The sequence below is a fragment of the Crocodylus porosus genome, unplaced genomic scaffold (assembly GCF_001723895.1).
Source record: "Crocodylus porosus isolate Cpor-Errol unplaced genomic scaffold, CroPor_comp1, whole genome shotgun sequence".
NCBI lineage: Eukaryota > Metazoa > Chordata > Crocodylia > Crocodylidae > Crocodylus > Crocodylus porosus.
In genome coordinates, this window is record NW_017728947.1 from 28,199,327 (window position 1) to 28,217,318 (window position 17,992).

A 17,992-nucleotide genomic window follows, 5' to 3' on the forward strand; every position below is an offset into this window, starting at 1 on the left:
TATCATTGTTCAAAGGTCAGAAGTTCAGTATTTTCATCTAAGGGTCAGAAAGTGATTACCAGAATGTCAATCGCTGACTCCTCAACCTCCTTGAAGCATTCTGGGAGTTTTAGTGCCTTGTTTTTAATGCTAGGCCTTGCTTAGCATAAGCACTCTCTCACAACTTGTTTTAATAAGAATTACTTGTGCTTGAAACCTCTCATGATCTAGCCAATTAAAAAATATATGAAAATTTTAATTTTACAGCAATATCCTGAAAGCAACATTTCTAAGACATAAAAGAGCATAAACAATTTGGTGCAAAACTTTGTAAATTAATTCTCATCATCTTCACTCAGCTCTAAAAGGGTGTAATGCTGAGCTTTACTTATAAGTGATATCGCCTTCTATGGGGTGAGGAGCTTAGTTCATTTTTTTTTTTAAAAAAAAGCCCATGTATACTAAAAACATGCACTCTTCATGTAAGTTTAGAAAAAAGTGCCACCCCTTCTCTTTCTAACTCTGTATCAGGAAGATTCTGCAGATATCAAAGATTCAAGCATTGTTCATGATTCAATTTCCCACATAGACTCCAACAAATAAAGTCAAGAAAGGAATTTCACAAATATCATCTTGTTTGAAAGACCTAAAATTTTACTGGTAGAGCGTTCATTAAATATGCCAACTTTAAACCACTCTTTTAATATTATAAAAATCATTTTGTACATTTTTTTATCGTTATGTTTCAAGCTAAAGAACTGGAATGCTAAAAGGCAATGGGTTTCATCTACCATTTCCCAAATTGTGGGTGCAATTCTATCTATGCAAATCAGGATGGAAGCATTTTGTATTCACTCACAACTATCCTTAGCATACATGAAAGTAATCAGGCAGCATAAAATGCATGAAAGAATCAGGCTTACTAAGATTTAAAAATCCCTAATTTTCATTTGTTTGAGAAACATGGGAGCTTTCCAAATAATTTATGTATATCTTGAAGTGGGAGGATCCAGATAGATCTTCTAAGGACTAGTCAAGAATTCTGTTTACAAAGATTACAAAGATGCTACTGGTTGGCAGGACTGTATTCTAACCTAGGCTGCAACAATAGCCAATATTAAATGGCAGGGTAATAGAAGCACTAGAAATGGCAGGGTAAGAGAAGACTGAAAGCTAGATGAAGAATCCCTCCCCTTATTGGAAACTGGAAAAATATTCAGCTATAGACAATCCAAGTTGAGTTGTGGGGCTTATAGATATTCATGTGAGAACTGCTGGAAGAAGAATATTTTGTATATCAAATCCATATAAACATTGCTAGTTCAATTCAGATATTATGGATTTTTCATTTTCGTTGTATGACTCAAAAAAGAAGCAAAGCAGGCAGATGCAAAGAAGTGCCAGTATAGAGTGCAAATGTACAAAGGTTGTAAAAGTAGAAGTGAACTAAAGAAGGAAACAAATTTCTTAAATATAAATATATATATATTTGATGACACTCACAGTTGCTTGTTGAGAACCTGAGTAATATTCCTTTGGCTGTTACTTTTACATATCATAGGAAATACTTCATTTTGAAATCACATTTTATTCCTGTTGGGTTTTTTAATTAAATCATTTCTGAATAAAAGCACTAGTATAAATTACAGCTAGAACTTTCACTTCAGTAAAAAAAGCAAAAAATGCACCACTACTTCAATGATACAATTTAATTCCTGTCTCTAAATTCTTCTGTATTGTGACTTAAATGAGATCATTATTCTTCTACTGTAACACTAAGTGCAAAGAGAATGAAATTCCAGGAAAAGACAGCTGTATGGGATGAAAGACTCCTTAAAAAACAAAACTGACAGGCCTGTCACCGAAGCAGATCAACAGAACAAAGGGTGCACTGCCTGCCAGGAGCTGAAACAGAGACTTCAACCTGAGGCTGAAAAGGTTCCTCACTGGAGTGGAAGAAAAAGCCAGTGTTTGTCCACAGCAGGACAGATGACACTGCCAGATTACCACTGAAATATATTAAGAATTCCAGGCTAAGGCAGGCACAAAAAACAGCAGTAGGGGGCTTAGTAAATACTTTCTATGCTAGGTACAGACATTCAAAAAGCCTGAGGCAGAATCAGTCTAAATTACGCAGTTTTCTATAAACAACCTAGTTTAGATTGGTAATAAACACAACACACATTCACCCTTTGGTGAGCAGATATAAATCTTAGACTGGGTTCCACCATTTTAAAACCAGTCTGTGTGCTGAGCTTCTCTTCTTGTATGGGTCTAGGCTGGCTTCCGATCACTTATACCAGTAAAAGAGTAATGTTTTTACCTGGCCATAGTTTCCGACATAATAGCTGACAGAGTCAGTAGGCACTGAACCAGCAAAAGGTGGCTTTGGTAAGTAATGAGGGAAGAACATAAGAACCAAGCACAAAAAAATAATCCTATGCTGTGGGGGAATGAAACAATTGAACTGATTTAAAGGATGGTGATTTACCATTTATGAGTACATTGTAACTCTTCTGTGTGTCTACTGCTACCTACAGTAAAAGGAGACTAAATCCAAGCAGTTTATCCCATAAAGAATATCTAATAAAATACCTTGGCTTAGCTTCCATTTACTGTGGGAAAAGCAGACTTAAAAAATAAATTACACTGAATAATTTTGAAATCCAGCAAATCAATCCATCCCCTTCTGAATCATTATAACTGTTTCATTTTTCCCAAACTTCAATTATAATTATAATATGGAATATTATCACAAGTGGGTAGCCTTTAAATTAACTAAATATATAAACAAAAATGGTGAATAAAAATGGGGTTTGATTTCAAAATATTAAACTCTGGACAATTAAACTTTGACAATTAGACTTTGGAAAATTAGGCAAACTGGGGCTGCTGTAAAATGAAGATGGAAACCAAAGTAAAGATAATACAGGCATGGCCCCAAAACTAAACACTATGCCTCAGTTTTCACTAAGGATGGATATGCAGAAGTTGTAGCACAGGCAGAGTAGCTAAAGGACACAAATGTATAGAAAATAAATTACCACATCCAAGGCAGCTATAACGCTCAAAGAATTTAATGCATTCAAGTCGGGGTAGCTATATAATTTCCATTGCAGAATACTGATAGAATAGTAGTGATATTGTAAAGTTGGGGACCAGGATTTTTAATCAATATAAAATGGGTGGTGGTACTATAACACTACAGAACAGCAAGTGTAGTACCTATATTTAAGATTTGGAGAAACAGTAATGTGGTCAGCTATGGACCCTTTATTCTGACCTAAATATTATGCAAGACTCTTGATCCAGTTCTGTAGGGAAGTCATGGAGGTAAATAGAAAATGGGATAAATGGAGCACAGGTTTCGCTAAAACAGATTATGCCAGAGTAAGCTAATAATATTACTTGATAGCATAATTGCTGATGGCACCAAACAAGACTGTCAAAACAGAAAGGGTATAAATATCACAGAGGAAGAACTGGATAACCTTCAGGTCTGCAGTAACAGAAATGAGAATGAATTTGCTAATACAAAGTCTAAGGGCATGAACATAGGAATTAGTAACAAACATTCTGCTATCACCTGGAGACTTATTAGTTGGGAATAACAGAAGAGGAGAAGGACCCATCAATAATAGAAACACTATGAAATACCAACATGATGCGACTGTGAAAAAAGGCAAATATATTTTAGGATGTAATGGGTGAGGTATTTTCAATAAAGATAAGGAAACACTGTATTTACTCAAATGTGTAAGACAAGGTTTTTCCCCCCCAATCAGAAGGGTCAGGGGGAAAAACCCTTGTCTTATATTCGTATACAAAGTGGAGGGGGCAGTAGGTGGCTGCTGAGGTTCTAACTCTGGCCCTGAGCCTGGAACAGGGCAAGTCAGACCCACAACAGCCACCTGCCCGCAATTTCCCTCTGTCCCCTGCCCAGTCCCTACCCTTCCCCTTACTGTCAGGAACAGCTCAGCTGTGGCTCAGGACAGGGTCTCTTGCGGACACTGTTGCATGGCCTGCCCGGGAAATCAGCAGCGCTGCATGAGTTAGGCAAGGGTTGAGCTTTCACATGCTGTGGTCTGGGACTGAGCAGCATCTGACAATAAGGAGGAAAAGGGAAGAAGAAGGGGCAGAGACTGGGAAGATGGGCAGAGGCTGTGGGGAGCTGGAAGTGGGGGGTATACATAGCAAGGGGGGCAGGAAACCTGTAGGGTGAAGGAGTGGGTGGGCTAGAGGGCAAGGGATCCCCCCGACCTCCTGTCCCCAGCCACTACTTTCCCTGCTGCAGGGGAGAAGGTGAGGGTGGAATTCAAGACAGACCTCCAATAATTACCTTGAAAATTATAACAAATGTATATATTTTGCATATATAGAATCTAATTATTAGGTGATTGTCTTATAGTCAAGTAAATAAGGTATTACTACCTTTACACCAGACACTGGTTAAACTTCTGGAATACTCTGTACAAATGTAATCACCCATGATTAATATAGATGGATTCAAAACAGGAAAAAGGAAGGGCTACTCAGATGATGATGGAATGGAAGGCCTAACTTATGAATGGAGGCTATAAAAAGCTTGGTTTCTTTATAAAAACAAAGGCTAAAAGAGATGATTGCTTCCTATAAAAAAAATCAAAGAATTAAACACTAGGGAATAGAAAAACTATTTAAATTAAAAGGCAATGTTGGTGCAAGAGCAAGTGATTGATAGTCATCCATTCATAAATTTAGATTGAGAATCAGTAAGAGGTTTTGAAACATCAGGATTGTGGGGTTCCATGCCAATCTTCCAATTGAAATAGGAGAGGCAAAATATAAAAGGATTTAAAATCAAGACTGATAAGTTTTTTTTGAAAGGGGTTATCTGATGTGGCTGTCTGTAATACCAGAGGCTGTGCTCTAACTCAGGAAGTCCCTTCAGTTCTATACTCTGTAGAACAAACTGTAAGTTAACTTTTAGTATGGACGTATTTCATCACATGCTCAGCAGACAGAACAATCAGTCTATCACTGCTCAGTCCTTGACAGATATTGTTTCATTTCTGTGGCGTACAGCCTGTATGAAAGTTCATTCCTAGTGTAAATATTTCTCAAGTTACGTCATCTGCAATCCTCTGGTAGTTAGATGCCCCAAGCTTCCTCTCAGAATTATTAAACGACCAGAAGAAATTAACAACATCAAGAAAGTATATTTTCTTAAAAGTTTTGTTTCTAAAGTAAATTTTAAATATATATAAAATAAGTAAAATGTAGAAAATACATGGTCTTCTGTTATTTTAACAGGTGATATACTGTATGTACAGAGAAGAGAAATATGATGAGCTAACAGCTACTGATTACTTCTGTTATTTCATTACATGGGACTGTCCTCTTTATCCTGAAGAGACAGTTTATACATCTAATTTAGATTATTTTATTTCTCCTCATGAGCAGCTTTTTCTCAACAAATTGTGAGTGCCAGACAGATGCAAGTCAGTTGTTGTTCCTTTACCAAACCAGTGACATACACAGTCATAAAATAATGCTGTGCTTTTTCAGGAACACTGTTTTCCCAGTTGCCAAGGTGCTGCATTGTGATTTTTATCTCATATTAATATCACATACCATTGGCAATAATGGCAAGCAGTGCTTAGTATAACAGTATTCTGCAAGTTTTGAGATCTAACTGTGCTATTACATAGGAACATAATAATTGCCATTTACTGGGTCAGACAGCTGGTTCAACTATCTGGTATCACACAGTGGCAGGGAGTAGATCCTGAAAGGGAGAGTGAACTGGGTATGACTAGGGTTTTTTCCACTGTTCCTCTCTCAATTGCAACCACCAGCATTTAAGGTCTAGGAAGCTCTAATTCAGAGACTGTATCCCTAACTCCCATGATCAATACCTACTGATGCCCTTTTCCTCCAAGTATTTGTCCAGTCCCTTTCTGCATCTGGCTAAACTGTCACAACATCTGGTGGCAATGAGTTCCACGCTTTAATTACACTCCATGTGAAAAAAGAACTTCCTTTTTTGTTAGTTTTAATATTGCTACCTACTAGCTTCATTTTCTGACCACTAGTTCTTATATCGTGAAAGATAGTAAATAATAAATCTCTTTAACTTTCTCTCCTCCATTTTAATATTTTGTAAACCCTTATCATGTCCTCCCTCAAGCATCTCTTGTCTAAACTGAATAGGCCTGACCTATTTAGTCTCTCTTCATATAGAAGCCCCTCCATACCACTTATCCTTCTTGCCCTTCTTTGTACCTTCTCTAATTCCTTTATATTCTTTGTAAGGTGTGGGGACCAGTACTGGGCACAGTATTCAAGATGCAGATCCCCCTTGGATTTATAAGAGACCATAATGATACTTTCAGTTTGTTTATAATTCCCTGCTTAATAATCCTTATCATTTGGTTTGCCTTTTTGATAGCAGCTGAGCATGGAGCTGATGTTTTCAGTGAATTGTCCACAATGACTCTCAGACCTCTTTCTATGTGGTAACAGCTAATGTAGAGCCCATCATAGTGTAGATATAGTTGGGGTTATTTTTGCCCAGATGCATCACTTTATACTTATCTACGTTAAATAGCATCTGCCATTTAGTTGCCCATTCGCTCAGTCATGACAGATCCTTCTATAATTCCTCATAGTCCACCTTGTTCTTTACCACTTTGAATAACTTTGTGTCATCTGCAAATCTGGTCACCTCACTATTCACCCCCATTTCAGATCATGACTATGTTAAATAGTACCAGCCCCAATACAGGTTCCTGGGGGACCCTGCTGTTTACTTCTTTCCATCTTGAAAATTGGCCGTTTATATTCACTCTTTGCTTTCTATCTTTAAAACAATTTCTAGTCCACAAGTGGACATTCCTTGTGATCCCATTATTACCTTAGTTAAGAGCCTCTGATGGGGAACCTTGTCAAAGGTTTTTGGAAGTTCAGACACACTATGTCAACTGGATTGCCCGATCCACTTGCTTATTGTCAACCTCAAAAAACTCAAGTAGGTTGATGAAGCATAATTTCCCACTAAAGCCATGTTGATTGGTCCTCAGAAAGTCATGCTCATTCATGTGCCGAACAATTCATTTTTTAAATTATTGTTTCTATCAGTTTTCCAGGAACAAAATACAGGCTCACCAGCCTATAGTTTCTTGTGTTCTTTTAGAGCCCTTTTTAAATATTGCAATCACATTGGCAACCCTTTAGTCCTTTAGCCTTTAGTGATAAGCTGCATACTACAGTTAGGAGTTAAGTCATTTCTGATCTGAGCTTCTTTGGGATGCTAGATTGAATGTCATCAGGTCCTGGTGATTTGCTACTGTTTAGTTTATCAATGTTCTTTGTGACCCCATCTACTGAAACCTCATTTTGGGTCAGAGACACTAACTTGTCCTTGGAGAGAAGTGGTTCTGATGAGGGAATGTCCCTAACATCTTCCACAGAGATAATATTAAGCTAGGATTTCCCATCACAAACCTGGTAAAGGAAGAAAAGTTCTTACACAGTTAAGAAGATATGGTTTTTAATAATAATATCTAAAAGTCTTATTATTAGCCAAGTTTAATCCTATCTCCACCTTCTTTCTATGTTTGGAGTTCACAGTCTTGCAAAGTAAATGGCACATGAACTGCACCTTACCTCTGAGTTGCCTGGAAGTTCTGATTCTGTGTTTGAACCGCTTTCATATAAAGGTCCATTGCTATCTTCTCCTAAAAGACATAGGGAAAATATCCATATAAGTATGTGTATATTTCATATTTAAAATCTTTCTGGTATGAATATAAAGAAATAATTCAAGACATTAAGATAGAAATAAAGCATTTACATTAAAAAGAATCAAAAGCCATATCTGGAAAATAATACTCAACTTAACAACCAAGAGAAATCTCTGCAAATCATTCCTGAGACAAATACTGAGAGACGAAATGCACTCCAGTTCTACTAGCTAGTTGTAACCTTGCAGTAACAGAAACAAATTTAACTGTGATAAATGAATCTGTCAGAAACCACATTTTTCAGAAGATAAAATTCATTTTTGCACTCAAGGGTCACATGCTGAGAAACCTGATGCCTGAATTCTGAGCATTCTATTTTCCCAAAAGTTGTTTGCTAGCAAGTGAAATAGGTCTGTCTTTGTTAGTGAATCTATAGGGTATAGCTCTGAAACTTCCCAAGTGGTCTTTTTGCATTATAGATGTCTGCATAATGGAGATACGTTGGGAGAATCAGGAGGGATAATGACAGCTCAGATTACCAAACTCCCTGTTGTTTAAAATAGAAGACTCTGTAATGTTACTTTAAGATTGGCACTGTATTATTTACCACATGTACACTGATTTAGACCATGATACTAGTGCTTGGAGTTAGTATCAGTGGCTGTCCACTTGCTGATTCATATGTGGTTCACCTTTTTGAACCATCTAGCAGGATGACTCGCTGTCTTTTTTCTTGTTAGAACCTCCCCAGGTTCAGCTATGAAGTACTACTTTTGAACAGGAGTTATATTGGCCCCAACTCTAGTAAGCCTGTTGATTATTTTCCCCTACTCAAAAGTATTTTATTTAATAGATTTTAAATGGCTGCAGACTTCAGTCAGTTTTTTTTATCTGTTCAGTCTTCATTCTAGGGGGGGAAAGGTGAATAAAACACATTTCCTAGAACTCTCTTATACAAAAATATGTAGTAAAATAGTTTATAACAATAACTGGCATGTTTTATATAGAATAGGCATTATTTACTTAGTGATATCCTTTTGTCAAATGAACATTTTTCCTATAATGGGGAACTTTCTTGCAAAAGGTTAGTATAACAGTTTATTTTTTCTCTGCATGGAAAATATGCTTTCAAGAAGAACATGAAAATTATTTGATCCAACTGCTATAGCTACTAGAGACAGGATAGCACAACTTATTTCTTCTATTTCTATGAATATACATGTGCCCAGAACCTACTTTTCAGGAATCCTCAGCAGCTGTACCTTCCATTCATCTGAATTTTTGCTGTGGGTACTTAGCATATCTACAACAAGTTCATCTGGCTTATTACCAAATGAGAAGATATGCAACAGACTAACATGTATTTTACTGACTTGCAAAAGATTGAATGAAAGCTCACATGAAATGCTGCTTTGTCAGGTTTTTTTTCCTTTTCACAAATAGTTCAGTGCTTATTTATTTTTTTACTCCACCAGTGTAGTAAGCAGGAAAACTATACTTCTAGTATCCATATCTGATTTGCCAAAATCTCCTCTGGCAAGGCAACATTGTACTGTTTGCTCCAAAAGTTATGATAAACAATATGGTTTAAAAAGAATTGGATTATTTTAAGAGAAATTTGCTCTGAAAGTGTGTACATGGACATTTTTAAACTTGCTTTTAAATCAAGTTCTTCATATTGTCACTGCTTATCTAACATGAAGAGATATTAGACCACAGACACATTTATTATAACATCCACATGTATCCACAATTGATGTATGCAACTTTGTAATGGCAATAATTTGCAGGTACAAAATGTATATTTTTAATATTTTTTTTAGAAATTACACACAAAGGTTTATTTGAACTCCCAGATTTGCCTATCTGTATGTGCACTTTTGTTGGTGCAAGTTTAGAGGCTGCTTTTAAGACTTTTTTTTAAATGTTAATGTAGAGTTTAGTGTAGGATTAAGTTAATTCATTCCTACCTCACTAGCCCTTAGGTATCATTTTAAGGGATAGATGGAACTGGTGGGTGCCTAAGGTAAGCTGCTATTTCAAAACACCAATAGCACTGGACTTAGAACTAGAGACAAGGAAAAAAAACTTCAGCACAGAACTTTTATTTCAATACATCTCTAGCACGGCAGAAATACTTGGCACACAGAAGAAAACAGAACTGCACATGGGACACACTGCAATAGAGAAGTGTAACTGCTTGATAGTCGTTGATCAAAACTAGTTAACTTTAATGTAGTCAGATCCATTTATATGAAGATAAAGGTGTTCATGTCAGAAAATGCATAAAGGGATACTGCATCTTCAATAAAGTCTCTGATGACAGCCTTTACAATAGGGATGATCCTACCTCAGGCAGGGAATTGGACTAGATGACCTCTTGAGGTCCCTTTCAGCCCTTTTTTATGATTTTCTGATTTTATATTATGTACAACTATATATAGAAGTGATAGCTGAACATTAAATTCAAGGGAAACCACAGCTCAGATGTTTTATGTTGAACATATCTTTTAGTTATGTAGCTGAATACATATGATAGAGAAGAGATGATTTTCACTACTTCTTTTTGGCACCATCTTTATTGAAACAAAAAACATATTTTCCAAATAGTTTTGATAAAGACTCTTTCCTTCTCTTTCCAATCAGTAATTTATATTGAATGTGTGAGTTACATTACAAACCTAGTGTGGTTCCATATATCTTGCATTGAACTAAGATCTGATTGCATGCAATATCAGTGAAACTATTCTTCTGAAGTCTGATTTTCAACTGACTTTCAGCAGAGAAGTAAACAGAGAGGACACACACAGAAAGGGAAGAAGACACAATACTTGTTAGTACTATACCTGCTGACTCTGATGGCTTGAAGTTGATAAGAATCACCATATTGTCTTTAAGGGAAAAAACATTAAGAGTAAGAACCAAAAGCCTGCTAAAGTAGCATCAATTTTAACACAATCTATTTAAAAGATCCCTTTTCTGCTGCAGTGGATAAAATCATTATAACTAAAACACGAGGACTTCTTAGACATAAAAGTAATCTTTATAAACAGCATGGCCATTAGAAGAGCTCCACCTATAATAAAGTTATTTAATGCATACCTTCTCTTTCACTGTCTTATATAGGCAGATACTTCAACAATTTAAATATCACGTGACCTCCACACTAGAGGAAAGCAGTCATAACTTCATTTTCACTTGCCAAAGATAACCCAAGAAAATGCATTTTCATATGCACAGAGTACTTTAACAGTACTCTGTTATCTACTATATTTCAAAGTTATATATTGCTATTCAACTCCAGATGGTCTAATATGGGTACCCAGAATCAATCACAGAATAGGCTACTTTTACAGATAGTCTATTTGTAAATAGTAATATATATTGTGGTCCGCCATACTAATGAACCTGGAGTATCAAAAAGAACTGACTTTTTCCTAGTGCAACCTTTGTCTCTGATCCTTCAGTAACATACAAGTCTAAGAACATCTACCTACCAAAAACTTACCATCCCAGAAGGCCAAGCCCTCAAACACTCCAAGTCACTCCATACAGGTTAACTTCTGTGTCCTACGGCACTTTGGACAAGTTAATTAGCCCTTGCTCTGAGCATGCAAAACCTTGCAAATACAGTTATACTGCTTTCAGTTCATCAGGTAGTACATGCAGAATAGTGCAGCATGTTTCAAAGTGGTTTTAACTGGTAGAGTAGAATTGTAGAACTTGATAGCCTAAGGACCACTGGAAGTCAGTCAGACTTGGGCATTTCTGAAAATTTTACCATGAATAGTTATGTTCTTTTCCATGCTCACATTGCTAAAACTCACTTCTGGAACACTAGGGCTAGGGATAGACATTACACATAAACCAGTTTAAGTGATCAGAAACTGATTTAAAGCTGTAATAGAGCCAATGTTCTGTGCATATAAACCAGTTTGAAAATGGCTGAAACCGGTCTGAGATAAATCTGTTTGAATGTACTATGAGACTTAACTGACCTGGCTCAAACCGGTTTATGCAATGTCTGTCCCAGAGCCCTTGCTGGTTTAAGTTAAATCAGAGTCCCCCTGCATCCCAGCATGCTTTCTGGGCTGAGCAGAGCTCTCTGCTCCACAGCAGGGGTGTCCCCTCCCCTCTGCTCCTTGGCTGGAGCTCAGCACAGACTTGCAGGCTGTAACAAAGCACAGGGTCTAACAGCAGCCTGAGTGGCAGCTAGGCAGCCTGTATCTGCCTGCAATGCCAATTAGGCAGAGTGGTCTGACTGGAAGCACAGCCCAGCTGTGCTCCATAAGAGCAGAGCCATGAACACAAGGAGGTGGCAGTTTACTGCCAGCAGCCAGGGAGAACACCACCTGGCTGGGCTACCACTCAAACGAATAGCTTGGAGGTAAGGGCTGAGGCTGTGAGGAAGGAGGAGGCCCCATGGTCCTGGGCATGACCAGAAACTGCACCCTGCCAGGGACAGGTGGCCTGGTGGGACTGTTTATGGCAGAACAGTCCCTCAGAAACGCCAGGCCAGTACCACTAGGCCAGTAACCACCCCAGTGAAAGGTGAGTACAGAGCACCCTCTAACCCCGGCCCCACATTCCTCGTGGGTAAGATCCAGCAGGGGGAGCCCAGACTCACTCAGAGTACTGAGGCAGGGCCCAGGTCAGTGGAGAGACCTGTGGCAGTGCCTATACCCTGGGTGGAGGTCTGAGGCTGCATATAGGAGCCAACATGAAGCTCCAGGGGCATGGGGCCCTGAGCCTTGGGGAGCTATTATGGAAACTCTTGGGTCCAGAGATAAGGCAATAGCCCAGGGAGGGCTTGGGGACAGGGCTCCCCTGTCAGCTTTTTTGCACACAGTATGACAAAACAGGGTGGGAGATAGGGGTAGTAAGTTTAAAAGTAATGAAGTCTTTTCACACAGAGTGTAATTAAAGGATAGAACTCATTGCCACCAGATGTTGTGGAAACTGATGATTTAGCCAGATGCAAAAAGGGACTGGACAAATACTTGAAGGAAAAGAGCATCAGTAGCTATTAAGCATGGGAGATGGGGATACAGCCTGTGAATTAAAGTTTCCTAGACCTTAAATGCTGGAGGCTGCAAGTGAGAGAGGAACAGTAGAAAAAACCCTGGTCATACCCATTTCACTTTCCCTTTCAGCATCAACTGTCTTCCAGTGTTGTGACACAGGACACTGGGGAAGATGAACCTAGTAAATGGCAATTCTTATATTCTTATTTTCTTAAAACTAGTTGCCAGACTGTATGCATAATATTCTATAGCATCACTGGAACTGCACTAATCATCTTCCTTATCAGCACCAGACAAAATAGCAATAGTCTAACAAGAAAAAAAAATTTTTGCATTTCACATATTTGCATCTTACTTGATATGTCAGCTTTCAGGAATTCAAAAGAAGGCTTTCTTCCAAGCTATTTCTATTCTGTTTAATGCCATTTCATTTTTAAAAAGATCACTAACAAAATCCTCAATTATTTTAAGCAGCAATATACTCACACATCTTCAAAGGCACTAATATATGTACTATCTCCAGAAGCAATAAATATAATGCTATAGAAAAAGTAGTTACACATTTAAAAAGCAGATGAATAGATGGGAGACTAAATGAGTCCTTTTCATACAGTAATGCTCAGGAAACTGGTAAATCTGCTTTAATAGTTGGAAGCATGGGTTGCAGACTGTTTAAATTACCAAGGAAAACACAAATGTGAATACAAATTAAGGAAAAGCCATCAAAATATTATCTATTTATTTACTTTGATGAGAGTATGTTTATATACCTTCACAATATAGAAGTAAATGAAAGTGTCGGTTCCTGAAAAAGTGGTGGAATTTTGGTAATGCTAGAATTTATTGTAGCTATGAATAGGGGTCCACTTAAAACTGTGAATCCCAAGACTCTCTGTAAAATCAACAACAATAACAAAAAACCTTGATAAAAATAAAATGCTGCCTCCCCAGTGAGAGCCAGAGGTCCTCGCTGTCACTGCAGCCCAGGCTCCTAGCCCACTTGGAAGAGAAAGGTGCCAGCTGGCAGGGCAGCAGAAAAGATGACTGCTGCCGCCTTGTCCTTCCTCCCTGCCAAGGCCTCTCCACCAATCAGCACCAATGGGTGGAGCCTCCGTGAAATGTTCATGGAATTTGCTCTTTGTGCTGCAACCAGCCTAAGAAAATTGGTAAGCCTAACCACAATTTTAGTAGACCCCTAGCCATGAACGATACTTTTCCTAAGAAACAAGGTGAGCCAGCTCCTATGAAAAGACCAAAAATGATATATGACTAATACAAGAGGCAAGGATCTTTTAATGGACCAACCGCATGGTTGGAATAAAGTCAGTCAAGCTTTGCGGCCAGACCTGATGAAGAATCTTTTGCATTCAAAAGCTTGTCTAACTTTATTCTAACCATGCAGTTAGTTGGTCCAATAAAAGAGATCACTCCCCAAAAAAGCCTTGCCTCTTCCATAATTCCTGGACCCTCACGGCTACATCGCTGCAATACTACCATAATATGTGACTAATATCACAGCTAGTACTAGCATGTTCAGAGTATAGTTAAGGAACTCCTGCTCCTCCCTGCACTGGTGGGTGCAATTGGCAAGGCACAGAACAAGCAGAGGCAGAGCAGAGCAGCTCCATGACATGCAGCCATGATGCATGGGGCAGGACCAACCCCTGTTCTGCCTATAGCAGTGGCATGATCATTTGCCACTGTGGCAGCAGATGCTTTTGTGCCCAACCCCCCCACAACAGCAGTGCCTGGGGCCACTCTCTCACACCCCACAAATGGACAGCGCCTAGTTTAAAGATAAAGTGGCAGCTCTTCTCCCTTTGAGCACTGTAACACTTTAATAGGCCTGATTCAGGCCTTGAAAAAGCTCTGGCTCTCCAAAGTATTCTTAAAGCCAGCTTACCCAGTTACATGGCAACTATCCTGGCAGCACTATTATGGTATTATCTGGACCATACTGGAGGAGAAGCAGCATGCCAAAAGTCATGTTGCCCCAAACCGTGTTCAGCTACAAAGCAATACCTTGATGACTGTTGTAGCCAGGTATAATTAACAGCAGCTGTGTTTGAATTCTGGGGAAAGATAAAGGTGGTTAAATCTATCTTTTTCTTCTTCTACCATATTGACTCATGTATCAAGTGGAGCTCTACCATAAAAAAAGGATCTGGCCCAATGAATGCTCATAACATCATAGAACTCCCAATGTAGGCCATTATCTCAGAGACACAATTAAACCCTGAAATTATGGGTAATTATTAGTATGCTTATGATAACTTTCTCTAGTACAACACACAGGCATCCATTATTACATTTTCAAGAAACAGACTTATTTCCCTAATACTGTAAATCCTCATAACTATCTAGGGAAGCATATTAGTGTTATTGCTCTCAATTTATAATGAAGCAAAATATGACCAATAGGTAAATGGCTACTCCAAGTTAATCAAGAAAAGATTCAGGGCACAGAAAAATGTAGGTGCTTCCCAGGTAGATGCTCTAACTACTGAACCAATAAACCATGCTGTCTGGCCCAAGGAATCTGCAGTTACACTAAGAAAAATTAAACAACTTCAAGGAGACCAGTTGGATCAAAAAGAAGGATTAAAATTCACAGCATAATTTTCTATCAGTTAATCACTAAACTGTTTATCAGTAACTGGCATTATAGCCTTGCTTTGTATGGTTGCTTCATTTTAAAGGATCACAGTAGCAACTTATCAAGTGAACTGCTTTTGCCTGACCTCTCAGGAATCTGACTTAGCACTAAGTCCTCCAAACAAAAACAAAAATACACACCCTCCAAGGGTACCTGTAGATGGGCAGAGACACTATTCTAACAGATTGTATTACACCACATCACAATTAATTGAGTCTCTGAAGTGTGCTAATTAGCATGCTCCAGCAACCTCTACAACTCATATATAATGTCCTCACACTTAGCACCAGGAGCGCTCTAACTAAAGCTCTCTCAGCAAGCTTTAGCTAAAGTGTCCCCCACATTGAAGCATGTGACACTAAATATACGACTTGCTGCAGGTTCTTTAATTAGAGCGGCTCTCAGAGCTGCTCTAATTAAAGCACCCCCTCCCTACCCCCAGAGCAAGTGTAAAGACAACCCAACAGCCTAGAGCCCAGGGATGTCAAACATATAGTCCGTGAGCCAGACCTGTCCCAGGGAACCATATGATCTCAGCTGTGGGCTGCTGGACCAGCCCCAGCCCTGCACACTACATGTGGTGCATAGGCTAGACCTAGAGCTACACACCCTGCAAGGGGGTGAGTCTGGGGCACTGCATGCAGCCTGCACCCCAGGTCCCCTGTGCCATGTGCAGCACCACCAGGTCCAGTCCACATACTGCTTGCAGTGCATGTCCTGCGCCAGCCCCAGGAGCCATGTGCACAGTGAGCCCCAGGGCCTGCACATGCTGTAAATGGTACATGAGGCTAAATCAGCTATGTGTGCTTCATAAGCTACATGGGGCTAGCACAGGGTGGATGCTACATGTGGCATCTTGCCAGACCTGGAGCCAATGCACAGGGCAGTCAGCAGGGCGTTGCACAAAACACTTGCCCTGTGCTGGCCCACTGGGCTGTATACAACATGTGTGGCTGGTTCAACTCTGTGTGCCATGTGCTAGGCCAGTCAACCACAGTGTTCCCTGTGCACATTGCCCCTGAGGCTGGCATGAGGCACATGCTGCCTGTGGCATGGGCTGGACCTAGCACTGCAAAAAGTCCAGGGATCCATGGCATGGGCTGCATGCAGTGCCCCAGACCAACCCACTGTACTTCCTACTACTCTGGGTCCAGACCATACACCATGGGTAGCATGTGCCCAGTATCAGTCCTGGGACCTGGTACATACCACGTTCAGGCAGGACCTGGGGCATTAGGTACTCTGCTGGGGATCAGTCCTGGTCTGGCCTATTGATTGACTAAAATATACTTATCTGGTGAAACCACTGCTATAGCCCAATGTTTAGAGAACTCTCTTGGGAAATTCCTCAGGAAGAAGACGGAATGAATACAGATCTCCCACGATCTTGGTTGAGTGCTATAACTACTAAGCTACTGGATAAAAGGACAGGGAAGGAGGGTAACATTGCCAATGCCATCTTTGTCAGCTGTTTTTGTGCAATCCAATTGGTTAGATGTGTTTTGGGAACACCTATAGAATTCATCTAACAGAGAGAAACACCTAGTTATAAACTAAAGTAGCTAGCGGCTTAGCTCTTGTTTTGTAACACCCAATCTTAGGTGTTTTATGTGGCCCCAGGCTTAGGTACCAGTTTTGGGTGTGTTCTGATGTTAAGTATGTAAGTAGTAGAGAGGCTAGACTTAGATCTACAGGGGAACATGGGTTCCTGAGTCCAAAAAAAATGGTCAGAGACAGGATTGTAGGACAGAAGTTCCAAATTTCTAAGTCTGTACTTAGGCCAGACTTAGAACAGAAATAACATGTTGAGGTAGATTGACTGTGAGACCCATTAACTTTAATTGTACCTCTTTCGGTTAGCAGAAAAGTGCTGCATAAACCCTTGGGCTACCCATATTGTTTTATGTGAGTTTAAGCTTTTTGTCAGAACACAAGGGTAAGTACTAAGGGTATGCAAAACAAGCTGTACTCGATTTGGATTTGGCCTGAATCAGGGACAGTGATTTGATATGGCCAAAGATTCAATGCTGATTCAGATAATCAGTGATTCAGGCATAGACACACCTTTAAATGTTTTCTATACATACCTTGAGGTATCAGCGCAGCTCATCAATACTGCAATGCTGGAGTGGATGGAGTGTCCCACAGGAGTGCGGGAAGGAGGGGGCTCGCATGCTCTGCAGCAGACCCGGAAGTGGACTAGAAGTCCTTTTAGTCCACTTCCATGTCTGCCACTGAGCACGCAGGAGACACCACCCCCACCTCACCTCCCATGAGACGCTCCATCCACCCCAGCATCTCAGCATTCACGAGCTGCCTGGTATCTTGAAGTATGTAGAAAAAACATTAAAAGCTGTATCTATGTCCCAATCATGAAATCTCTCTAAATCTCTCCGAATCAATTCGGAGGGTTCCAATTCAATTCGGAGATTAAAGGGTCTCCTGATTCAATTCGGATTTGGAGATTCGGCTGCTGAATCAGGCCGAATCTCTGCCAAATTGAATTGGCAACCAAAGTTTCACACAGCCCTAGTAAGAACATATCTGCCACATTAGTGCATGCACACTTATCCATACAGTGCAGTAGCTCATCTCTGGATGTAATCAAT

General features: G+C 39.6%; 1 protein-coding gene across 3 annotated transcripts in view; it reads right to left on the minus strand.

The window, feature by feature from the left end:
* The window catches only part of ANO5 (anoctamin 5), a 94,801-nt gene that overhangs the window by 56,038 nt on the left and 20,771 nt on the right, over window positions 1-17,992 (minus strand). For 2 of the 3 annotated variants that reach the window (XM_019551895.1, XM_019551893.1), the window contains exons 2-3: window positions 10,550-10,594; window positions 7,627-7,697 (exon numbers count right to left, since the gene is read on the minus strand). In XM_019551895.1, the coding sequence (XP_019407440.1) occupies window positions 7,627-7,697; window positions 10,550-10,594 (116 nt within the window). The remainder of the gene's footprint in view (window positions 1-7,626; window positions 7,698-10,549; window positions 10,595-17,992) is intronic. The other variant, XM_019551894.1, reaches the window with a different exon arrangement.